Here is a 24,570-nt window from a genome sequence, read left to right as displayed (position 1 = left end):
TTTTCTGGCACAGTAAGGAGTTTCACTTTCTTGTTCGTGGGTCAACTTGACCTTTTTGGCATAAAGATGATTTTCGGTCCTTATGATGTTCTTAATGTATCAGTAAGTATTTTTATCATAGTGGACAGGTGCCCCAAAACTGATTTTTAGTTCTATTGAAGTCTTTAATTAGTCTATTGATGTTCTTAATTAATCTTCATCAGTGGACAGGTACCCCAATTTTCCCTTACTTTGTACTTTCCCACTTACGCATACACCACGTCATTGCTGTCTGTATTTTTCCAATTTTCCCTTACTCTGTACTTTTCCACTATGCATACACGTCATTGCTTTCTGTATTTTTCCATTTACACATACAAGTTCATAGAGTTTATAGCCTCCTGTACCTTTTTTACTTTATTCAGGTTACACATGGGTCACTGTAAAGTATTAGTTTTCTAGCATGTTTCTATTGGGTAATCACTTTCTGCTGAGTAAGTATGGTTTTTTTAAGCCTTCTGCGTTTGCCTTTTTTCTACAGTGGATACTGTGGTTTCTTGCGTTTCCATAAGCTTTGCTGCAACTACTGATATAGAGTTATTGGATTACATATTGATTATATTAGTATATAGTTATACATGTGATATATGAGTGTATATAATTTTTATCATGAAGCATTGAGAGTTTGGAGGAAACAGTCTGATCAACATTGATGGGAATACCTTTAACTTTAACATGTGACGTCATCACACTCATGGGGAGTCTCAAAATTCTCCTACATTCCCCCCTTTCGGGGTCAAACCTCATGGCCCCGAAAAACACCCCTCGCTGTGTTCTTATTCTCAGCGTCAGACAGTGTCGGGTGTGCACCACCCCTGTATATTATGTTGGGTGCCTGCGCATCCCCTGCTGCCATAGCAGCATCCAAATGTATCAGATTCCTCAATGTAACGTTGTTCCCATGGTTCCTCCAACACTCTCTCCAGTCGCAAAATTTGATTATACATATCAAAGCTGTATATATTATTCTAAGTGACCCAACAAAGTTATTATACACAATTTCTTAACACGTTGATTCGTAGCACGATGTGTTGCTGCAGTCCTCATAGGTGGTAGGTTCCTGGTATATCTTCCAATCCAGAGTACGCGGTCTGCGCGTCACTCCACTGGAAAGCCGGCCTGCGATTCTCGCACTGGACCCGCAGGGGCACTGTTGGTGCTGTTGCTCCCTGGGCTGGTGTCAGCGCCCGCAGTCCCTCCGCTCTCCCCGTCTTCTGAGAGCAGAGCTGCAGCTTCTTCCTGGACACCTTGTGTCCCCCCTTTTGCCCCCCTTATGTACTGTTCTTTTGTATCTGCACATAGTATTAAGTCATCAACATATTGCAACACCACACTTTTGAGATTTCTCGTTTTGTACCCTCTTCCCACGGTACCCTCACCATTTGGGGCTTTCCCCACATCTGAGCATTTACCATAATTTTGATCATTGTTTGATCTGCTGTGCACCAAATTAAAGAATTTTCTGTTGGCCTGAACTGGAGCTCTTCTGCTCTCTTAACCATAGGTCCTAGGTCCTGAGCTTGGTACCCTGGATTGACTTTTAACGTTATGTGTGGGGCCGCACGTTCCCCCTGAAACATAAAAATTCTGTTGGTTCCAATTTCTATTTTGCATGTTGTTATTCTGATTCAACTGCCCTTTCCACTGATTATTTTGACCACCATTCCCTGGCCCTCCCCCCCTTTGATACCCACCCGGTTGGGTGCCCCCCCCTTTCATATTACCTTGCATGGCCACTGGGTGAGGGATGCCGGAGAAGTCGTAGACCACCGTCGGCCGGGGCACCATCCGGCTGCTCCATGGTTCAGGCGGGGGGGTGGCTTCGAAGTTAAAGAATTCATTGTCCATATACTGTATTTTCACAGATGCCACTTTTTCCGCCTCTTTTTCTTTGGCTCTCAGCTCCGTTATTTCTCTCGCCTTTTTTTCTTTGGCTCTCAGCTCCTCCAGCTGCAACTGCAGTAGCTTCCTTTGAATGTCTTTTGTTTGATCTTCCAGCTTTTTCCCTTCTTTCCGCTGCCTGTCCACAGCGTGCACCACGTGATCCACAAACTCTCTGTGTGTCATGGTGTTCAGTCCCACTACCTCATCGAGGCGGTGCCCCACTTCCGGTGACATCCCCTCCTGGATGGCTTTGCGGAAGAGGGTGGTCATTATGGGATCTGCCCGTACGTCCCTTTTAGTTAACAATCTCCACCTGCGCAACTGCATGTGGATGTATGTTGCCGGTGGTTCATTGTCTTTTAACGGCGGTCCCGTTAAGGCCGCCATGTCCAGTCGTGCGGGATACAGGGCTCGCAGAGCAGTCCAAACAACCCCACGCACGTTATCAAACGGCCCACCGTCCACTGCTGGAGACTGCGCATGGTTTCTGTCAAAGCCAGCCTGCTCAAATATGTCCAGCATTGTTTCCATCCCCACAACCTTTCCCAGGAGAGCCTTCAGGTCCCCCACAGCCAGGATCCGGCCTGTCGTCTCCTCCTCCAGCACCCCGATCCAGTGGCTTGCTCCATTCTGCAAATCAGGGAGATTGGTTATTACATTATGCATATCTTGGGTGGACCAGGGAATGTATCGGGGTACACCCTCTTCCTTAATCAACAATGGTGCTATAGTATTGGGTTTACTAGCATTATGGCTATATCCTTCTGCTGCTGGGTTACGCCGGGTTGGCGGCCTTTCTCTTGTGTTTTGATATCGCCCAGCTAAATCTCCTCCCACCTGTGCAGGCCCCTCTCCCCCGTCTGACTCTTCTGCCTCGCTATTACTTGCTTGGCATACCTCATTGTCGCTCGCCTCACTTTTTTCTGCTGGGGAGAACTCCTCCCCTTCATTGTTTTCTAATTCATACTCTGCTTGGGGGATTTGCTTTTTACTTGTAGTGCCTTTTGTTAAACTTGTCTTATGTTTATCTCGGGAATCTGTTCTCTTGGTAATTTTTTTCTTCAGCTCTTCCCACTTGTTATACGGGAGCTTTTCCCATCTAAAATTTCCCCACCCCGCAGTTTTGCATTTTTTATGTGTTTCCCCGTCCCTTTTTGGCCCCACCTGTTCAGGCTTTTGGCATATTTTAGACGTTTGCTGTTTTTTCTCAGTGTCTCTTATCTCCTTTGCCTTTTTTATTAACCGGCTATGGTATTCATCATACTGGTTATATTTTTCTTTTAACAGCTCTTCTAACTCTCCACTTCCTTGTATTCTCTCCTTAGCTCTGTTACCCTTTTTCTATTTTTCCTTTTCTTCCTCAAGCCGCGCTCTCTCTATCCTGAGCTGTTCCTCACTTTCTCATGTTCTACCCACCCTTGTATCTGAACCTGTATTTTTACTACTGGACACACTGTTACTGCAGATGTTACCGGGCCTATTGGGTACACGCCCTTCCTTTTATTTCCGCATGTCCTGATGATCGGGGTATACGGAGGGGGGTCATTTCTTCACTGCGACCCCCACTCATTCCTACATATTTTTCTAGGGAAGCGGACCTAAACCATCCTAAAATTCTTTTTTCCTGTTCTCTTTTTCGCTTTCTTTTTTCTGACTTGTCTCCTGTTCTATAATTTGCTATTACCCCTCCCATCTGATCGCATATTTCTACATCAAACGTGCCCTCTTTAGGCCATTTTGTCGCCATTCTTTTAGTCCTTTTTTTCCATTTTCCTGATATATGTTCTATCTCCTTTTTACATTCAGGATATTTTCCTGTGATTATTTCAACCGGCGTTTTCTCTCCTTTTTCCATTATTTTATGGTTATTTTAATACTTTTATCCTATTTCCCTATTTGAAGATTTTATTATATATTTAACCTTTATTTTCCCCTTTTTTATACTTTCTACACACTTCACGTTTCTTTACTTATTTTCCTTTATAGTTGCACCTACACATAAATCACAATTTTTCCTCAATACAACGTTAGTTCCGCGCAAGCACAAGCATCTAATCTAAGCATAAACACAGTTGAACAATATTTTACCTTACCAACAATACTTTTTTCTTACTTTATACCTCAGAGGACAGTGTTTTTCCTAAACACGCGTTTACCAGAGCTATTGCAGGTGGCCTTTCTTGGGTTTCTCTCCTCCCAAGTCTCTGGCACCTCTTTTTTTTTTTTAAAACAACAGCAACAGTGAAAACCAGCACATTTTGCAACAAACAACAGCAACAGCGAAAACCTTCAGCAGCCACAATGCATTTAAACACTTATCCTAGTTTCAGCACATTTTGCAACACACAAACATATATTGTCCTGTTCTTATACCACACTCAATTCACTCACGGTTCGTAGCGCACGTTTCTGAAGAGCTTGCTGCTTTTCTTTCACTCAATTTTCGGTGTTAGTGTCCGGGTTGGTTTTACGAAAGGATGGTACCTTTTTCGTATCCCGGACGAGCCCCCAAATGTCGTGTCTAGGAAACGACAGAGTTCCACGCCAATCGCCAATCTGTAGAAAACAATTTCAGGAGGGAAAAGACACAACAGCAGCAAGCTCTTCAGAAAGTTTAGACTTTATTGCACAGGTGCACAAAGCCGGATCAATTCAGGGGAATTGAACCTCGATTGTCAGTTTTGCATACATTTTATACACAATTTGTGCCCACAACCCCCCTTTAACACATTTCTAAAAATATCAGCCATCTGGTCTTTTCTGGCACAGTAAGGAGTTTCACTTTCTTGTTCGTGGGTCAACTTGACCTTTTTGGCATAAAGATGATTTTCGGTCCTTATGATGTTCTTAATGTATCAGTAAGTATTTTTATCATAGTGGACAGGTGCCCCAAAACTGATTTTTAGTTCTATTGAAGTCTTTAATTAGTCTATTGATGTTCTTAATTAATCTTCATCAGTGGACAGGTACCCCAATTTTCCCTTACTTTGTACTTTCCCACTTACGCATACACCACGTCATTGCTGTCTGTATTTTTCCAATTTTCCCTTACTCTGTACTTTTCCACTATGCATACACGTCATTGCTTTCTGTATTTTTCCATTTACACATACAAGTTCATAGAGTTTATAGCCTCCTGTACCTTTTTTACTTTATTCAGGTTACACATGGGTCACTGTAAAGTATTAGTTTTCTAGCATGTTTCTATTGGGTAATCACTTTCTGCTGAGTAAGTATGGTTTTTTTAAGCCTTCTGCGTTTGCCTTTTTTCTACAGTGGATACTGTGGTTTCTTGCGTTTCCATAAGCTTTGCTGCAACTACTGATATAGAGTTATTGGATTACATATTGATTATATTAGTATATAGTTATACATGTGATATATGAGTGTATATAATTTTTATCATGAAGCATTGAGAGTTTGGAGGAAACAGTCTGATCAACATTGATGGGAATACCTTTAACTTTAACATGTGACGTCATCACACTCATGGGGAGTCTCAAAATTCCCCTCACACATTAGCCTTTATTACAGCACGCCTGCCTTCCAAAGCATGCATGGCTACGGCTAATAAATATCTTAGTAATCTTGATACAACTTCAAATGAACTATAATCCTGCAAAATACGAGCCGTGTTTTCTCACCGAAAGGAAGAGTTTGACAAATACGCTCAAGAATATGCAATTCATTAAAAAATATTTTCTGAGGAAGTGTGGCAAAATGAAATGTCTGTAAAGAATTCCAGATACTACACTGTCCTCTTGATGTTTATAGAATAACATATTCAGAGCTCGATCAATTCACACAAGGTAGATTTCATTCTCAGAAGTGTAATGCATTTCATCTCTCTTCGGTTCAAATAATTTAGTGGGAAATCAATTAATACTGTACATTTTATAATCTGGTCTTGAAATGTATGATAGGTTTAAATGAGTTCGACTGTTTGCACAATCCAATCGTTAATTTATTTTGGAGAGCAAAATTAGGGATACTGTAGGTGCGTTGCGCAGGCAGAGTGAACACTTCCAACTCCAAAAAACCTTCCAGTTAGCGTATGAACATTCGAAAGTACAGTTGCATCCAATTCTTATAAATTTTGTAAATACGTTTGTAAAGTTTGTCCAAAAAAAGAAGGCACGAAATAGATTAAAATGAGAAAGTTTGTAATATCCTCATTTTAAACTGTTATCAGACGCTGGCCTATGTCATTGCATTGCTCGGCGTGTGAGCGTGGGACCCGATGAGAAATTCTGTTCCCGTCGCTCGTGGGAAAGAAGCAATTCATTTATAATACCTGGGTTTGAACATTTTGTTACGCGCTAGAATTGACTCGCAGTCGGTGACAGAACGAGTTCAAAGGAATTCTTTACCAGGCGCAGTTCTCACTGTTCCAAGCACGCGCGCCTCGCCATGGGAACAGATTATCTCAGGTGGGGGTGACAGCAACACGCGCTCAGTGTTCACACCTGTACAACATCAACGGCTAACTTGTATTTGCAACGCGGCCCATTTACAGGAACATCTTATTTGCTTTTCAATTAATTCTACTAGTTTGCTCAAAGGGGCAAAGTGTGCAATTAATGGCGGGGCCATTTTTATCTGAACCTGTTTTATTCAGCAGAGAGGGCGTCAAGTAATCAGACAGAGCTACGAGGACTGGACCTTCTCCGAAGGAAGACTGACAAACGTCCATTTTGAATGTTCTATCGAAAATATATTTTTATTCGAACGCGTTTTAATACCATCCCAGTTCGAAATTTAACTAAAATAAAATGTGTGACATTTCACCGTAAAATTGCACAAGGAGGCTCACGTCGTGGCGGTTCTTAGTTTCCCAGAGTCGGGTGTGATTGGTTTTATTGCCACAATAGGATGCGTTTATTGGCGTTATTAGAAGTGAATTCGGAGTTGTTTCTTGAAGGCGGGGCGCCAGGCCAGCTGGGTGGAGCCACTAAGAATAATGTCTTATAAGGAAACGATAAAAAACGACACACTGCTCAAACTCCACACAGAGTAACAGGATCTTAACATTGACGGGCAGGATAGCAGTCGATCGGATACCGAACTCTGTTCCTCCTGGTGATCAGCAAAAGACGCAGCAATGGAGGTGATCATGAAGTCAAGTGGAGCCAACCTGAAGGTGGACTTAAAAACAACAAGAAAGGTAAAAACAATCAAGAGATTTAAAGTGTACATTTGGAAATGCAGAAATTACTTTGCTTAGTTCACACAGATTTCCAGTGTTACTTTAATAATCCTGAAGTTGTTATAGAAAGACCTTTTTGTTTTCTATGTCCCATGTTTGTCAAATGACAATTCTTTTTGACTTAGCTTGTAAGCAATGCCTTGTTTGTTTTCAACGACAGGTGTATTTGATGTGTGAGATGAATCCGAACAGTTGAGCAGTTCTGAATGCATAGCGAGTGTTCCGTGCGTAAATCAGCAACATCGAGCCTAATTCTGTATTGTGTCTGTTTGCGCAGCTCCTCAAACCGCAGGTGGAGAAGCGTCGGAGGGAGAGAATGAACCGCAGTCTGGAGAGCCTGAGAGCGCTGCTGCTGCAGGGGTCCCAGCACCAGGTGAGCACCAGCGCCCCCTGTCTGCCAGTCAGTGCCAGTGTCTCTGTCAGCCCAAACTCAAAATACAGCTTTACCTGCCGACCAATATACACCTGCCAATATACACCTTCCAATTAGCACCTTTACCTGTCCACTACAAGGCCTCTCTCTCCCTGTGTAAAGTGTGTGTAATAACCCCTCTCCCCCTCTGGTAGGCGCTGGCGAGTCGCAGAGTGGAGAAAGCAGAGGTGCTGGAGCACACGGTGCTCTTCCTGCAGAGCGCTGCCCACAGAGGGGCAGCTGAAGGCAGCCAGCAGCAGGACTTCCAGGACGGGTTCTCCACCTGCCTGCAGCGAGCAGCGCGCTTCCTGCGGGACAGCAGGGCGGGGCGGCAGGGGGAGGGGGCGCTGAGCGTCACCCTGTCCCGTCACCTGACGCACCTCGGCCCGCTCCCCAGAGCTCCCATCAGCCCCCACTCTGCCCACACGCAGCCCAAGGGGCAGAGCGCCCAGCTGGGGGGGCAGAACTGGCACTGCAGCCAGCAGCATGGAGCCGCCCTCAGGAACAGCCCCTCCCACCAGCTCAGAGCGGCCCTGGCACACAGACACCCCAACCTGCCCCAGCCCCCCCACAGAGAGGCTCTGTCACCCCCCACAAACAGCCAGTCACCATGGAGACCCTGGTCCTAAAACCAGCCTCAAGATAGACACTGCCTTCCGATTGGACACTGGAGCAAGGACACTGTCATTCATGAGTTCTACTGTATATAGACATCTAATGCCCAGTTATAGCTCTTATTGCCATGCAGACCCTGGTCTATACATGGTGCTGTGTTGAAGTTGAAGATTTTTTAAATGATTTATGTCAGTAATTACATGTAAATATTTCAAAAAGAAAATTATTTTTTAACAGAAATACATTTTAAGAGGTTTTAAGCTGTAATTCTTCTAATATATTTTGTACATATAAAATAATATTCTTAAAATATTCTGCATTTGTCCTACTCATGTGTATTTGTTTGTTTTGTGTCTCATTTTGCATTTGTATTTATATGTATGCAAAACAAAGAAAAATCTTTCAAGTACTTTTGTCCTTTGTTTTGGCGCACTTCACAAGCTGACATAGTTAAAAATAAAACATATTTTTGTTTCAAAAGAACATGCAGCAATTGTGTTATTTATTCTCAGTCAGTGCTTGAAAAGCATCCCTTTACGGTTTAGAATTCCCTATTTATTATTGTCTGTTTTCAGTCGTCACCCCGTGTCCATGAATTCAAGAAAAACAGCCATAAAAGGAACGCGCGCCACGTCTCCTTGCTTCCCGTGGTCACACCTGAAATGTATTTTCTACAGGGGGACTTTTAAGGCTTTGTACATAATGCAATAATCTGTTGTGTCCACGTGGAATAACATAATTTAGATTTTTCATCATTGAATAAAACATGCCACGCGATTATTTTTCTTTCAGTAGCTTCTTCTTCACCCCAGTTTAAAATTGAGGGTACCCCGCTTTCCCTGTGGGAGGCGTTCCCTAAATTAGAGGGAAGGGTTCGTAATAGGCACGTGCCTCGCCCTCTCTTAACTTCCTGCGGTCTCACCTGTTTGATATTACAGAGAAGAGGATCAAAGGCGTCGAACGCAGTGGGAAAACAGACTGAAGAAGGTTTGAGGTGAAATGTCTTCAGCTTATGGGTTCCCTTCAATGATATGAACACGTGACGCTATTTTATAAATGTACGCCAATTTTCTCCGAGTAGTGACAGGCTGAAGCATATATTAACATACTTTAAAATGGTACGCAATGCATTTTTGTTATGGTATTTTAAAGCACGCCGTTACTTCGATCCAAATTAAGTTTGACCGAAAAAGTTCAGCATTTTACTTTACTCAGCAGTTCATAACGAGCCGGAGTTGAAACTTATTCTGTTACTCTCGTTTCTTTCGGTGCATTAATCACTGACTATTTTCGGGGAAGCTCTTCATAAAATATTAGGGTTTCTGGCTTATAGCATTAACGTGTTTCCATGGTCTAAAGTATTTCGCGTCTAGCGAACAAAGGGCAGGCTGTCGGTTTATTGCTATCTGGGCTGGGTGCGAGCGTGGGAGACGCCACGCGGGCCAGTTCTCCGAGGCCGCGTCAAAGCCTAATTGCGCCCTTCCCCGCGTCCAGGCTTGCTGGCTTGATCAAAGGGGAGCCGCAGCTTTGGGCTGGCGGACGCTCGTTTCTCACCTTGAGATTTTATGGTTACCTGTGTCATTTGTTGAGCTTTCACTAGCTGTTCTACGTTGAATTCAAAACCATATTCTTTAACCCAATCGCTTCTTAATAATAGGCTACTACATTTTCTGTTTACCTCTTGCACCTACCAAGTCATCCAATTTTACGGTTTAAAAATGTACGTTTGCTACTGTTTACTGATGACTTTAGCATTGCAGTGTTGCTGCATAAGACATAATGTAGGCTGATCGGCAGAAGAGCTTCATGAAATAAAAGCTTGCGTGGGCTAAATGTCGTGGAAGTAGGCCTAAATGAAATGAATCCTGCTTTGTGTTGTGCGTAATATCCCAGTGCCTGTTGTCTGTGCATAGTGAATTTTCTTGAGCAAACCTAAAGCTTGCCTCTGAGAAAAGTTTGCTCACCGGTCTGGTAGTAGCCATATAATGCTTGGTGGACTTTAAAAGTAGGAGAGTTGGATTTATTCAGAGGCTGAGTTCGGATCTGATCAGTTTGTTAGAGTATGCTTATGGGAATATGGACATTGACTTGCGCCTAGCGTTCACCAAGGATATTTAAATTTTTATCCCCCCCCCGACGGGTTGCCCCTTTGATCGCTAAGACTGCGACATCAAAGAGGTGCCAGCCGCGGAAGTGGTGGGGGGCCATGGCGCGTGCCGTCCTCACACCTTCTCCTACGAAGTATACAGCGCCAGGTCTCACGTGAGAACAAGAATCCAAATAAAGCAGTCGACAGTGTTTTAATAACGGAAACTGCGCGAGGCTACATACAAGTGTGTAAAACCGGTATGGCGACAGAGGCACATTATTATAAAACTATAACTAAAATCTTTCAGAATTTTAGTTTGGGAGTAACGTAAGCTGTAGAAAATTTAAATTTGAATATAAATTTATATCGGTGCACACAAAACACAACAGATATTGAGGAAGAATTTTTATTTTTTCTACAAAATAGATACAATTGAATAGTTAAAATAAATAGTGTAAAGAGAGCATACATATTACTACAAGACATTTTTTATAAAATTACAAAAAGCTTGAATTTCATTGTATGTACTCATTTATTATAAATAATCTGTCCATTGGAATGCATTTTAGAAATACAACATGGTAATATTATACAGTGTGGAATGTCTTCTTTGAAGACTGTGCAGACTTGGTCTATGTCAGTAATCTTTAGCAGTTTGTTGCATATCTGGGTAGATTTATCATTGCACATTATGGTACAGGAGTCTGTGATCTTTCTGCCAGTTCATTTTCTTTTAAAACCACAAAAGCCGATGAGATGGTTTTAGAACATTTCCAGAGAGAATTTTGTTTGGCATGAACTGCTACTGCAATCTCTAAATTCACGATGTGAGTTGCTTGAGTGGGTTCAATAATTTTTAAAAGCATTTATATGGTCATTGAATTTCTGTCTTTGAGCTGTATTTTTACTCAGCAATATTCTAAAACGTGTATTTTTAAAATTCACCCTTCATCTCATCTGCTATGAAAGTTTTGATCTGAATTTGGCTTAAGTGTTAGAGTGGAACTGCAGTTCATAATTTATCTATATACAGCAGAATTTACAAATTACAGCATCTTTCCTTCAGTGTCTCAGTCCAATCAGAAGGCAGTGTCCATCCTGAAGCTGGTTTCAGGGCCAGGGTCTCCATGGTGACTGGCTGTTTGTGGGGGCTGACAGAGCCTCTCTGTGGGGGGGCTGGGGCAGGTTGGGGTGTCTGTGTGCCAGGGCCGCTCTGAGCTGGTGGGAGGGGCTGTTCCTGAGGGCGGCTCCATGCTGCTGGCTGCAGTGCCAGTTCTGCCCCCCCAGCTGGGCACTCTGCCCCTTGGGCTGCGTGTGGGCAGAGTGGGGGCTGATGGGAACTCTGGGGAGCGGGCCGGGGTGCGTCAGGTGACGGGACAGGGTGACGCTCAGCGCCCCCTCCCCCCGCCGCCCCGCCCTGCTGTCCCGCAGGAAGCGCGCTGCTCGCTGCAGGCAGGTGGAGAACCCGTCCTGGAAGTCCTGCTGCTGGCTGCCTTCAGCTGCCCCTCTGTGGGCAGCGCTCTGCAGGAAGAGCACCGTGTGCTCCAGCACCTCTGCTTTCTCCACTCTGCGACTCGCCAGCGCCTACCAGAGGGGGAGAGAGGTTATTACACACACTTTACACAGGGAGAGAGAGGCTAAAAGTGTGTAGTGGACAGGTAAAGGTGCTAATTGGAAGGTGTATATTGGCAGGTGTATATTGGTCGGCAGGTAAAGCTGTATTTTGAGTTTGGGCTGACAGAGACACTGGCACTGACTGGCAGACAGGGGGCGCTGGTGCTCACCTGGTGCTGGGACCCCTGCAGCAGCAGCGCTCTCAGGCTCTCCAGACTGCGGTTCATTCTCTCCCTCCGACGCTTCTCCACCTGCGGTTTGAGGAGCTGCGCACGCGCACACACAGAGCAACAGGTGAGGATGTTGTTCAGATACAGGTTACCTGTTCTTAATCAGACCGCGTTTGCCGTTACAATCCCACCGGAACCCACAACCGCAACGATTGTAATAGTTGGTCTTTCATTTAAAGTAGGCTGAGGATATTTTTCAGACAAACAGTAGATATCATTAACGTTCAAACAAAGCTATTTTAAAATGAGCGGCAAATCCAATGTCACAGGTTTGTAAAAAAGAACTGCGTTGAAAGAATAGAGTACGTCTAATTACGACTGTAACTATATTTAAGAATTTTTTTATATCATCGCAAACAGTAATTATTGTTCTTACCTTTCTGGTATTTTTCTGATTCACATTTTCAGTTTCACTTCTTTCAAGCAACTTCATTTTTCTAATCCGTTCCTGATCGGTAAAACAGAAGAACCGGGAGTACCGTGTAGTCCGTTAGCAGTCGCCTGTCGTTCTGTTCGCGAAACTGTACCCTTGACGTCTGTTCTGATCACTCTCGTTAAGTGTGTCTGAAATGGTCCGCCCCGGCGCGTCCTTTAAAGCAGCGCGGCCCAGCGTGTGGCTGGGCACGCCCACGCGCCCGCCCCGATTAGCATACAGGCTGCTATACGCAGGCCACGAGACATACGTCAAGACGTAACTCTCGTAGCCCACTCTTGCAACAATAGAAAAACCTAAAAATATAAAACTTATTTGCAAAATCTCACCATGAACATTGATGAACAGTAGTCAAACAAAGTAATTGAATGCAAACTTCAAGGGGAAAATATTTTCCTCAATTGGTTTGAGAAAATCTGATGGAGTGTTACATAGATACCTGGGAGGAGTAAAATAAAGCTAGACACACACATAAATTGTAATATTTAATACCGAATCGTTTACTTCTTTTTATCAAGTCTGATATTTTAAGGACATATGCTTTCTGCAAGCTCGTTGCGGACTTTAAATTTCATTTACAGATCAAGAGAGACGCCACGGGGCGAGGCACAAGTTTTCTGGCAGGCATCTGACACGATGACTTCCGCAGGCACGTGGAAAAGAATGCTAAACACTTGTTCGTGACACCTCGGGTGTTAAGTGGGCTTGTGGGCGCGCGCAAAGGGCGCCCCGCTGGAGTTGGCACGTGGAGGCGTCCCAACACGAGCGTGGCCCCGGGTGTTAACACTGGCGAGGTGGGGGTCGGCGCGTGTTCGCACAGTGTCCTGACGCCAGACGAACGACCCAGAGCTCTGTTGATTCTAAATTTGGCGATCTTGCTCGTGTTCGTTTCATCAGCTGTCAATGGTCACAACTTAAAACTATTTTCCAGCGACTCTAAGTTTTTGGGTCTTTTTAAGCAGACCGTTGTCTTTACAGATGATATTGGCGCGGTTTTTGGCTGTGCTGCTGGGTTCACTGTTTTTGGTGTGTTTGTTACCCCTGTCTTTCAAGGGGTAGATGTCAGATTTGAATTCTTGTCGTTTAATAATTTGACACACACACGTCACAGTTTGCGCACGGGTTTTTATTTTATGACTTGGGTCAGGTAAACAGTTTACATGATTCAATTAGCAAAGCGATGGGATTTGACCGTGGGAATAGTCGTGGTTTTCGGTTCCTTGCGAGTGCCCATCATTTAAACGACAAGTAACACGTTCTTTGTTCCGTTTGTTTCCAAGTTGTGTTACCTGAGCTATAAAAAAATCATTCCCAGAGCCCAATAGCGTGGGAGCGGCTCGACCCGTTGATTTTCTCTCCTTGACCAATTCACAGGGTAATTCATACGAACATGGCAAATGCCTTCTGGCTCGCTTCGCAATGGAAGATGCGCGCATGCGCAGCGCAATCTGAACGCCGCAACGACACATTTGGAGTTAAGGGGGGGAAAGAACTGTGCTAACATCTAATTATGGTACAGCTATACAGCGGGTCTGTACACTCGGAAGTAGGCTATAGTGGCAGAGTTTGTCGGCATTGCCACGTTCGGCCTATCAACTCATTTAACCACAGCGGCGAGCAGAATGGAAGCTACCCAACATGATCAGTTATTCATTATTATTATTATTATTATATTAATAATTGACGTGTCTTTTTGTGGGTTAGGAGTCAACTAAAGTATATCAAACACTGTTGCTCAAAAATAGCCGTAATTCCTGACCACGTGACAGTGACTCCGGAGTGCCACAGTGAAACTGCTCTTCACCCGCGCCCGCTGTGATATTGTTAATTTTAAGGGGACAAACGGCTTCTGCTGTTAAGAAAATGAACGTGTCTGAAGTCTAATACATTTACTGGATCTGTTCCCACGACGACGGGGCCAAAGGCTGCGCGCGCTTAGGTGGGAAAGCGGCTTGGTGCCTTTGATATTCGGGCCCGCTGCATATCAGTTCTAACAGGTTATAAAACGTGTGAGGTGTGTATATTCGCCATCGTGTTCTTTCCCAGGTTGACACGGGCAGTTTTAAGCGCGCTCCCACAGTCACACTTGCCGAAGCGTCTTCTCCAGCAAATTCAGACACAATTGCTACAGGGCGCAGAAGGTCGTCAGGTTTAACCTGGTTTATAAACGTCTGTTTAATACAATTGTTTTAACCTTGTTAGTAAACCGGAAATATTAAACTAGATCCGCTTAGAATATAAATCCCCCTAGATCCCCTTAGAACAGAGCAATATAAATACACTCAACATGACTAAAAAAAGAGAAATGCACGTGCACACACAGTACGTTCACAGATGCGTACATGTGGATGTCTTAAAATGTTTCACATTACTCACAAAATCACTCACACCCCCGATAAAGATAAGCAAATAGGTCTGTATTAAATAAAAAGTACAGTTAACGCGCAATACTGCATGCTGCAAAACTTGAGAAAATATTTTATTGAAATACAAATGTTCCGAGAAAAATCTTTTATTTCAAACGACGTTTTCCATCAGGGGCAAGCCTGGAGACTGAGTTGGCTGTTGCAGGTATGCTTTGGGTCAATGCCTTGCCGGACGGTCCATTTTCTGCCAAGAGCCTCAGAGCCAAGATGTAAATCCAGCCCATAATAACTAAGTTATGCCACCATATTTCACCATATGCATCAGATGCTTTTCAACATGAGCATCCTTCCGACACCAAACCGACCACTCATATGCACGGCCAAAAAGCTCCTTTTTATCTGATCTAGCCACAACACCTGGGTCTCAGTGAAGTTCCAGTACCTTTAAGCAAGTGCCAATTATGTCTCATTTCTTATTTCGCTTTGAAAAAGACACGTTATTTCATGTCTATTCTGTTATGAAAAATATTTTAAAAGCAGTTGTAAGATTGATACTAGTGCATTTGCTCATTCCGGCCTTGGTCAGCAGGACTGCAGGTCTGGAGGGTGACCTCTAGGAGGCGCCCTGCAGGTCTGGAGGGTGACCTCTAGGAGGTGCCCTGCAGGTCTGGATGGTGACCTCTAGGAGGCGGCCTGCAAACAACACGCTAATCTGTTATTTCTCTTTTAAACAATTAAACCAGTATTTCAATATTTTTCTCTTTTTTCAGTTTTCTCCCAATTTTTTAAATGGCCCCTCTTAGTTGTGGGCCTGCGCTGTCATTTTGGGAGAGCCCAGACTACGTGCACGTGTGAGTGCAGTATGCATGTGTGCATACGTGTGTGTCTGTGTGTGTGTACGTGTGTGTGCAGTATGCATGTGTGCATGCGTGTGTGTCTGTGTGTGTACGTTGTCGTGTCTAGGAAACGACAGAGTTCCACGCCAATCGCCAATCTGTAGAAAACAATTTCAGGAGGGAAAAGACACAACAGCAGCAAGCTCTTCAGAAAGTTCAGACTTTATTGCACAGGTGCACAAAGCCGGATCAATTCAGCAGAATTGAACCTCGATTGTCAGTTTTGCATACATTTTATACACAATTTGTGCCCACAACCCCCCTTTAACACATTTCTAAAAATATCAGCCATCTGGTCTTTTCTGGCACAGTAAGGAGTTTCACTTTCCTGTTCGTGGGTCAACTTGACTTTTTTGGCATAAAGATGATTTTCGGTCCTTATGATGTTCTTAATGTATCAATAATTAATCTTATCATAGTGGACAGGTGCCCCAAAACTGATTTTTAGTTCTATTGATGTCTTTAATTAGTCTATTGATGTTTTTAATTAATCTTCATCAGTGGACAGGTACCCCAATCTTCCCTTACTTTGTACTTTCCCACTACGCATACACCACGTCATTGCTGTCTGTATTTTTCCAATTTTCCCTTACTCTGTACTTTTTCACTATGCATACACGTCATTGCTTTCTGTATTTTTCCATTACACATACAAGTTCACAGAGTTATAGCCTCCTGTACTTTTTCTTTTTATTCAGGTTACACAGGGGTCACTGTAAAGTATTAGTTTTCTAAGTTTTTCTATTTCTATTGGGTAATAACGTTTTGTTAGTTTTTTGGATTATATTTTTAGTAATATATGATTAGCTTTTGGTTAGTGTTATCTGCTGGAATTATTATTCGAATAGTGTTTTCTGCTTAATGAGTAAGTATGATTTTTCTTAAGCCTTCTGCGTTTGCCTTTTTTCTACAGTGGATACTGTGGTTTCTTGCGTTACCATAAGTTTTGCTGCAACTACTGATATAGAGTTATTGGATTACATATTGATTATATTAGTATATAGTTATACATGTGATATATGAGTGTATATAATTTTTATCATGAAGCATTGAGAGTTTGGAGGAAACAGTCTGATCAACATTGACAGGAATACCCTTTAACAAAAAAACTTTAACATGTGACGTCATCACACTCATGAGGAGTCTCAAAATTCTCCTACAACGTGTGTGTGCAGTATGTGTGTGTGCATGTGTCTGTGTGTGTGAAGCGTGCATGTGTGTGTGCATGTGTGCATGAACGTGTGTGTAGGTATGAGTCTACCCTTATGGATAATGAATATACTGCAATGTATAAATCATATATGGACCTGTTTGGGAAATATAATCATAGATATATTTCACAGAAATATACAACCAGGCAGTCCTCACCTGTTTCTTTCTCTGACCTGACTTACCTCCAGTGTAACCTCAGTTACTGTTTTATTGATTTACAGTTATGAGGAGGCTGTTGGCGACCGTCCTTTTGCGTTTGGAATCTCTAAAATAAACTAATTTTCGCACCCCAATCCCCTCTCCCTGTATCACTGCGCTGGATTGACACGCCACGCTTCTCACCTCGTGCCAGCGGCACCCTGGGGTTCTAGAATGGCAAGGAGCTACAGGGTGTCACTCGGGAGCGCGTGGCAAACAGCCGCCATTTGCCGGCTAAAAGTTAATAATGTGGTAGGAGGCAGATGCGTAAACTTGGATAGGACCGACGCTTTAACCACTTGCTGTAAAAGCGTGAAAAATTGTGGAAATTCTTCTCTTGTCCATCACCGGCTCCCACACCTTGAAAAGCCTCTAGTTTATCAATTTCAATGCTAATGGTGCGTAAGTAGCTACAAGCTGTAATACAGGTGTAGCTACAGTAGATTTGAGTAAGCTGTGCTCTGTGTGACCCTTTGAGAAAGAAAGAAAGAAGAACCTTCCCGTCCTTTGCGTGAACTACAACACACGGGAAAATACCAGATAATGTAGCAGTGTAGATTCATAATAACATAAAGTGTCAGATTCTTAAAGGATTCAAACGAATTGGACACTCGTTAAATAACTCAACAACATTAACTTTTTTTTTTTTTTTTTTTTGCGTAATCGGTGAAATTTCAATTCCACGAAAATAGTTTTCCAGAGTTATAAAAAGTAAAAGAGCGTAAATGGGTTTAGGATGATTAGGTAAGCAAATGCATCCACGTTTTCCTCGCTCTTCACGCGCACGTAGTCACGCACACTTCACACTGAGGTGCGACTTGGAGATTCACACCCGTGCGGCCGCTGTGCAGATTTTCGGGAAGCCATTAAATGCCACCCTGCCCACTTTTAACCTTTTTATCCAACTGTGTACTGGTTCCTGAGCCGAACAGTGGCCTTTACTAGAATAATTATAAGTATTAGGTCTGCATTTTTCCCCCCATCAAATCCCGTCCAATTTAATTAGGCTACATTCTACTTATGACTGCATTTCTCTCTTGAATCGTAAAAAGTCGTGGTTTGCAGACTGTTCTCTCAACTGCTTGTAATTATTAATCAGTAATAGTAACGCCAATAGCCGGAACTGTGCGAAATATTTCCCAGGGTTAGCAGGAACATTTACGCGAAAATTGATCAAGTCCAGGGTTGCAGCCTATCTGTGCTCGATGCACGGACAGATGGCCGATCGACGCTAGGTGTTCGTGCTTCCGGGCAGGTTACAGCGCGGACAGATGGATTGAATCTTCGCACTCGACCACGCATCGTTAAAAGCCTGTTGTCTGGGTTTCAGAGGGCAATTGCTCGATTGTGCGTTTTCTGTCACTTCAGTGGAACACCTCCGCTCCGCTCCCACGAGAAAGTTCTGACCTTCTCACGGGGACGCTTCGCAGATTCATTCATGGGAATTCAAACGCGCCAGACGGCATTTTACACGTAGCCTGTTATCAGGCACTGTTTCAAAGTTCTATTCTCGACTCAGCGGCCAACCTGCAGAACCAAATAGAACTTATATCTCCCACCTTGTAATACAGTGACTTACAACTGAATTAAGACCAACCAGTGCTAAAAAATGACATTCAAAAATGCAAATAATAATAATAATAATAATAACAAATTTATTATTATTATTATTATTAATAAACAGCAGCTAGTGGTTAAAGTGCAGTGCTTTCCATCAATAGCTGCAATTCCCCCGGCCTGCCTGATGCGCCAGTGGCCACGCGACGGCGTGGAGCGCGCGCCAGTCGAGGAGCACAACATTGCGCGAGGAACTTTGAATTTTATTGATCTTGGGCTCATTTTGTCGGGCAGGTGTGATATGCGCGTGGCCAAACTCTGAAAGGGGCCGAGGTGCCAGAAGGCAACTTGTGGATCCAGAAAGTGTGAGGAGCCCTAAATCCGTAAAGGCCAAATTGATCAGCATATTTAGATTACAGGAATATCTGTTTGCTCTGGGCGATTGCAGAACTCAATAAAAGTATAATAGTATTATTACTTTACAGTCGTTTCAAACCCCCGTCAAGCGTTTACATGTAGATTGGGGCTTAAATGCACAGTTGCAGACTGCAGTACACAGCAGCCTCTTTCACGGTCCATTCCAATGCCGCGATCATTTTACCAGTTGAGATCAATAATTACAATTTTCCTAGTGAAAGGAAAATACAGTATTACTTGCGTAATGAAAAAAATAGTATCACGTTTAATAAAAAAGAAAGTATAACATTTTTCCTTCATGTGAACTTGAAACGGTGGATGAACATTCCCCAACAATGACAGTGGCCATGTTGCAAGATAATAAAATAGCGAAAGAGCAAATGTTGGACTATTTAATTTTTAAATCTTAAAACCCAACTAAGCCAATCTACTTTTACGCAAAACACCTCTCCTGGTGCTTACTGAGAAAGTTGTGAACATACGGCTGTCCACGTCACTGTCACCTCTCAACCAATGGAAATCGTGTCCGACAGCGGTATAAATAGAGGAGCGAGGAACTTACGGCCGTTAGATCGCTACACCTAGAAGCTGTGGATACATTTTTTTCCTGCGGTCATTGTGGACGCACGGAACTTGGAAACTTTTATGAACTAATGATCTAAGAGCTTTGCCTTTCTTAACCACGGATTTATACTTCTGAAAACCACCACCATGAGTTCCAGACGGGATACTTCAAAAGGGACAAACAGAGTGAGTTCTTGAATTGGATAAAAAACTTCTATCTGGTAGATAAGCATTTTTATGCACTGAATTTGGTTTCCAGAAGTGGTAACCCATGGCTGGAATTTATCAACCTTTTTTTGTAGTTTCTTGAGTTTGCCTCAGATGCAGTTGTTGGTTTTAATATCAGACGTTCACTGCATAGAGGAAAATCTGGCTTTCAAAATACTCAAAATATTACAAAAACTGTAATATCGCACACACATGCGCGCACATACACACACACACAGCGTTGTCCACTGTATTTAAACGTACTCTAAAAATGTGAGGGCTGTATTTTCCTGCATCTTTCTAATGAGTCGTGTCTTGCTTTGCAGTCCCTGAAGCCAGTGATAGAGAAGAAGAGGAGAGATCGAATAAATCAGAGTCTGGACGAGTTGCGGACACTGCTCCTGAGCCACACGCTGGACACGGTCAGTTCGCACCTCTTTCTGTCCGATGTACTGCTTGTTCGGTCAAACGGTACTGCGCAGGCGCGGCAACGAACTGGAGACGCGCCAGTTCCACTGGCTTTGTGCGTGACATTATGGCCTGAATGAAACATTGGTATTAACAGTAACGGTCGCTCGACGGTTTAGCGACCACTTTTTCTGTCATTTATTTACTGCATTCGTATCTAATCAACCTTTAAAAAAAAAAATTTTTTTTTTTAAGTGTATCCATATTTCCGCCCTGTATTTCTTATCATTTCTATAATTGGTCACTTCTTCCATTGGCTATGAGGTGGGGTAATTAATAATTCAATATTAAAAATGTGTATTATTAAATGTAAGTAGGCTAGTTTAGACCCGCATTGCATCCCAATCCGCTCTGCATGTTATAGCCAGGTGAGTAACGCCCCCCCCCCGTTCCACAGAGGCTTCAGAACCCAAAGCTGGAGAAGGCAGAGATCCTGGAGCTGACTGTGGAGTACATCCGAAACAAAACTAACAGAGAGACAGCTCGCCGCAGCAGAGGTAGCTGCCCTTACACGTGTGTGTGCGTGCGTGTGCGTGAGTGTGAGTGTGAGTGTGAGTGTGAGTGTGAGTGTGAGTGTGAGTGTGAGTGTGAGTGTGAGTGTGTGTGTGCGTGTGAGTGAGTGTGTGTGTGCGTGCATATGTGTGTGTGTGTGCGTGCGTGAGTGCGTGTGTGTGTGTGTGTGATAAGAGAGAGTGAAAGAGAGCTTGTGTGTGATGCAGTTTTGGTGAATATTGAGCTCTGGTATGATGTAGCAGCTCAGATTCTAACATGTTTTCTCTTTTTATCAATGTGTTCCTCTCTCCCTCCCTCCCTCCCTCCCTCCTCTGTGCTGTCTCTCACACCTCCAAATGCTGTCACTCCCTCTCTCCTGCCATCCCTCTTTCCTGCATTTTCCCCTTCTTCCATCTTCTTTCTCACTATTCATCTGTATTTATTTTCCTCTCTTCCCTTATCTCCCCACCTCTCTCTTCTCCTCCACATCCCTTCTTCTTTTTCCTGCCTCTCATTTTCTGTCCCCTGTACTGCTTCCATCTCTTCCACGTTTCTTTCTCTTTTCTTCCTCTCTTCTTCCATTCCTCCATTCTCACTCTTTCTCTGCCTGCCTATCATACAATGCTCTTGTTCTTTATTCAACCAATTCATCTGTTTCTCTCTCACTAATTCCCTCCCACTCTCCCACCACCTTTTCTTTCTCTATCCTTCACTCTCCCTCTCCTCTTTCTCTTTAAACCATTTGCTCCCCACCCTTTCTCTCTCTCTCCCTACCTCCACTATCTCTCTATCTCCTGTTGCTTTTCTCCCACTCCCCCTCCCCCTCCCTCCCCCCTTCTCTCTCTCTTCTCCGCTCCCTCTGTGCAGCAGATGTAGGGGTCCCTGTGCAGCCTGGTGATGGGGTCCCCCCGGTTCCGGGCCCCTGTGCTGAGGGGGCGCCCCCCGTCTCCAGTTGCCTGTACTCGGCTGGGTTCCAGCAGTGCGTCTCCCGCCTCAGCACCTTCATGGACTGCGTTAACCCCGCCCAGAGGCAGAGCCTCGTCCGGGGGCTCCAGCACTACCTGGGACCCCCCAGCCCCCCCCACCTGGAGGCGGCGTATCACCCCGAAAATGGCCCTCTCTACCCCGTCCTGCACCCGCCGCCCAGCCAAACCCTGACCCACCCATACCCGTCTCCGCCCTACTCCCTGTCTCCTCCCCCCTCCCCCTGCTACACCAACGCCTCTCCCAACTTCCTGTCTGCCACGGGTCACTTCCTCTTCCCTCCCAATCTCTCCCCCCTCTCCTGTGACTCCTCCTCCTCCTCCTCCACTTCACCTCAGCCCCTCCCAAGCCTCTGCCCCGCCTTCCCCTTACTGGTGGCCCCGCCCCTTCCCCCGTCGGCTCCGCCCACCCCTCACCTGCCAACCGCGCTCCTCTCTCCAGCCAAGAGGGGGCAGCGGGGAGCCCTGAGGCGGGAGTTATTCCCCCTCCCAGCCAGCGCCGTGTGGAGGCCCTGGTCCTGAATCCCCAAATCCCCCCCCAATAAATCTGCAGGATGACAAGTCTGCATCGCCCTCCCGCTATGACTGAGGGTTCAGAATGTTCCGGAAGAACGGGCAATCCCGAGCAGGAAGGAGTGACGTCCGCCCGCCAGCAGGAGGAGAGAAGACCAGGCGCGAACGCAGCGGTACCGCCACCGCGACTGCGTGCCGCCGCTGAGCGGGGCCCGCGCTAAGGGTGTGGCTGGGCGTGGCCGTGGGGGGCATTACAGCCTGGCTGTTCCCCCCAAAACTGCCCCAGTGGGTTGAGCCTCTAAGGCCTTATGGCTGGAGGAAGAGAGAAACAGCGCCACAGGACAGTGCTACACAGAGTCTGAATAGTTCCACATCCCTCTGTCTCTGTGTCTCACCTGTTTCTCTGTGGCCTTACCTGAGAAAATGACTGATTATACTTGCCTTTACTGTAAATAAGTACATAAATCTATATCTGTATATTTTATATTTAAAGAGTAAACTTGTAAATGCACTGTAAATAATTTCAATAAATTTATATTTCCTTATCCCGTGTGTCGCTTTTTGTGCTTGGTTCAGTGGTGTCTGGTGATCTGCACTGGCGGGTACAGCATACCTGCCTGAACAACTTAAAAACACCTGTGCACAGGTAGAAAAATGTTGATTTACATTCTGTAGGCATTTCCCTGCGATTAAATCATTGTTTTGTTCAGTTGTGTTGGATGTTGTGGGGTGTTTTGTGCTAGAAATACAAGTGATCTCAGAAAAACTATTTCCATTTATAAAACATGTATAATACAGATAAAGATTTAAAATGATCACACTCTAAACCTCAAAAACATATTCATGCACTGGCCTGGTGTTCCAATAGGTCTCATAAACAAGTTAATCAATACAACTTTAAAGCAAAGTAATTTAAAAAAAAATTAAATTCATATGAAATCTCCTGGTAAATTTATAAATGAGTCTCCAATTGGAATAATAAACCAATAAACCAAATCCTGCTTCATCCTAAAAATTACAAATTATCACAATTATTACTGATAGACAAATTGGCTTTTTAAAATGCTAAAGTACGTCATTGTATGCAAAGATTCACCGTTTCTCAGAGATAATTGGAGAGTACACAGCAGACCATACACTAAACAGGACGAGAAGTAGGCTTGTGCCACAGCCAGTACCTGTACCTTTCGATTTCATGTTGGATTTTTTCTGGGATAACGACCGCTATTTTCTGCTGCATCTATTAATCTGTCTTCGTTTTGCTGTTTCTCGCCAGTTTCGCTCACTCAAGTAAAAACGCCTCGACTCTGGTGGGACTCGAACCCACAACCTTTGAATGACTCCACAATGTCATGGTCTAGAAGTCCAATGCGCTATCCATTGCGCCACAGAGCCCCTGACGACGTACGTGTTCATCAGACGAACTACAGGGTAGCTTAAAATAAGTCCTTATTCCGCAAAAGCGTGCTTTCATGTGAGAGTGTGAAAAATATGATTCTGCCATTGATCGAAAAATAGCCAAAGGCAAGAAATGTTGTCACACCAAAAGACTAGCCCGCCCACTAGTGGTTAAATTATAGCACCGCAGATTTAAAATAGGAACAGCACATTTCTGGGCCGACTAACCTCGCCGCTTCGGAGCAGCCATCGGATCCATGCATGACCGTAAGAACGACGCGGAATCCCGACGAATCTCACTGAACGCGCACGGTGTGACTCGCTGATAAACCTCTCAGTCCCCACACGACGCACATATACGTTTACACACACAACATAGATAGGCATGCGAACACATACAATTACTTACACGTACGTTAACGCACACATGCGCAGAGTTGGTCGCTCACACACACACAGAGGCAGAAATACAAACACCTTCACAGATTCACATATAGAAGAAGACCCGATGACACACAGACAGACACACACGTACCACAGAAGAAGACCCTGATTCATCTATGCCTTGAAGCAGAGGTGGGCAACGAGGGCCGTATCTGTTTCTGGGTTTCGTGCCGACCTCTGACTTTATTTAATTAGCCCTCACATCTCTGTCATCAGGCATCTCAACTACATGTCTTGATAAGTGCAGGAATGTCAGCCAAGGAATGCTCTTGTGTTCCTATATTAAACGTTTTACTGTGATCTAATCTATGAGTGAACCAATGCTGGTGGATA

General features: G+C 44.2%; 3 protein-coding genes and 1 non-coding gene across 6 annotated transcripts; 2 read left to right on the top strand and 2 right to left on the bottom strand.

Annotated features, from left to right (window-relative positions):
- The first annotated feature begins 6,412 nt into the window (after window positions 1-6,412).
- On the top strand, window positions 6,413-8,639 carry LOC135264219 (transcription factor HES-2-like). Its single transcript, XM_064352976.1, has 3 exons — window positions 6,413-7,087; window positions 7,407-7,502; window positions 7,697-8,639. Exons 1-3 carry the CDS (start codon window positions 7,025-7,027, stop codon window positions 8,168-8,170), a joined length of 633 nt encoding a protein of 210 aa, XP_064209046.1. The 5' UTR covers window positions 6,413-7,024; the 3' UTR covers window positions 8,171-8,639.
- A 372-nt stretch (window positions 8,640-9,011) lies between these two features.
- her1 (hairy-related 1) lies at window positions 9,012-22,940 on the top strand. 3 transcript variants are annotated; one of them, XM_064352971.1, is made up of 4 exons: window positions 19,465-19,918; window positions 20,266-20,361; window positions 20,805-20,904; window positions 21,770-22,940. In XM_064352971.1, the coding sequence occupies exons 1-4, from the start codon at window positions 19,880-19,882 to the stop codon at window positions 22,402-22,404; spliced, it is 870 nt and encodes a 289-aa protein (XP_064209041.1). In that variant the 5' UTR covers window positions 19,465-19,879; the 3' UTR covers window positions 22,405-22,940. The 3 variants fall into 3 exon arrangements, 2 of the variants coding, with proteins under 2 accessions (XP_064209041.1, XP_064209040.1); XM_064352970.1 differs by having other exon boundaries at window positions 19,484-19,918; window positions 21,767-22,940; XR_010332632.1 differs by lacking the exons at window positions 19,465-19,918; window positions 21,770-22,940 and adding an exon at window positions 9,012-9,150 and having other exon boundaries at window positions 20,805-20,847.
- On the bottom strand, window positions 10,638-12,679 carry her7 (hairy and enhancer of split related-7). The gene is made up of 3 exons (XM_064352978.1): window positions 12,466-12,679; window positions 12,030-12,125; window positions 10,638-11,829 (listed from the first exon to the last, which is right to left on the bottom strand). The coding sequence occupies exons 1-3, from the start codon at window positions 12,520-12,522 to the stop codon at window positions 11,356-11,358; spliced, it is 627 nt and encodes a 208-aa protein (XP_064209048.1). The 5' UTR covers window positions 12,523-12,679; the 3' UTR covers window positions 10,638-11,355.
- Window positions 22,941-23,697: 757 nt separating the features above from the next.
- Window positions 23,698-23,790, bottom strand: trnar-ucu (transfer RNA arginine (anticodon UCU)). Its single transcript has 2 exons — window positions 23,754-23,790; window positions 23,698-23,733 (listed from the first exon to the last, which is right to left on the bottom strand). It is a non-coding gene; the product is annotated as a tRNA-Arg (tRNA).
- Between the last annotated feature and the right edge of the window lie 780 nt (window positions 23,791-24,570).

This window comes from Anguilla rostrata, chromosome 9, assembly GCF_018555375.3.
Source record: "Anguilla rostrata isolate EN2019 chromosome 9, ASM1855537v3, whole genome shotgun sequence".
Classification (NCBI taxonomy): Eukaryota; Metazoa; Chordata; class Actinopteri; order Anguilliformes; family Anguillidae; genus Anguilla; species Anguilla rostrata.
This window is presented reverse-complemented; position numbering and strand designations above follow the sequence as displayed.

Coding starts and splice junctions, on each gene's coding strand:
- LOC135264219 (XM_064352976.1), top strand. CDS start 7,025: ATGGAGGTGATCATGAAGTCAAGTGGAGCCAACCTGAAGGTGGACTTA. Junction 7,088..7,406: donor ACTTAAAAACAACAAGAAAG/GTAAAAACAATC, acceptor CTGTTTGCGCAG/CTCCTCAAACCGCAGGTGGA. Junction 7,503..7,696: donor TGCAGGGGTCCCAGCACCAG/GTGAGCACCAGC, acceptor CCCCTCTGGTAG/GCGCTGGCGAGTCGCAGAGT.
- her7 (XM_064352978.1), bottom strand. CDS start 12,522: ATGAAGTTGCTTGAAAGAAGTGAAACTGAAAATGTGAATCAGAAAAAT. Junction 12,126..12,465: donor ATCAGAAAAATACCAGAAAG/GTAAGAACAATA, acceptor GCGCGTGCGCAG/CTCCTCAAACCGCAGGTGGA. Junction 11,830..12,029: donor TGCAGGGGTCCCAGCACCAG/GTGAGCACCAGC, acceptor CCCCTCTGGTAG/GCGCTGGCGAGTCGCAGAGT.
- her1 (XM_064352970.1), top strand. CDS start 19,880: ATGAGTTCCAGACGGGATACTTCAAAAGGGACAAACAGA. Junction 20,362..20,804: donor TGAGCCACACGCTGGACACG/GTCAGTTCGCAC, acceptor CCCGTTCCACAG/AGGCTTCAGAACCCAAAGCT. Junction 20,905..21,766: donor GACAGCTCGCCGCAGCAGAG/GTAGCTGCCCTT, acceptor CCCTCTGTGCAG/CAGATGTAGGGGTCCCTGTG.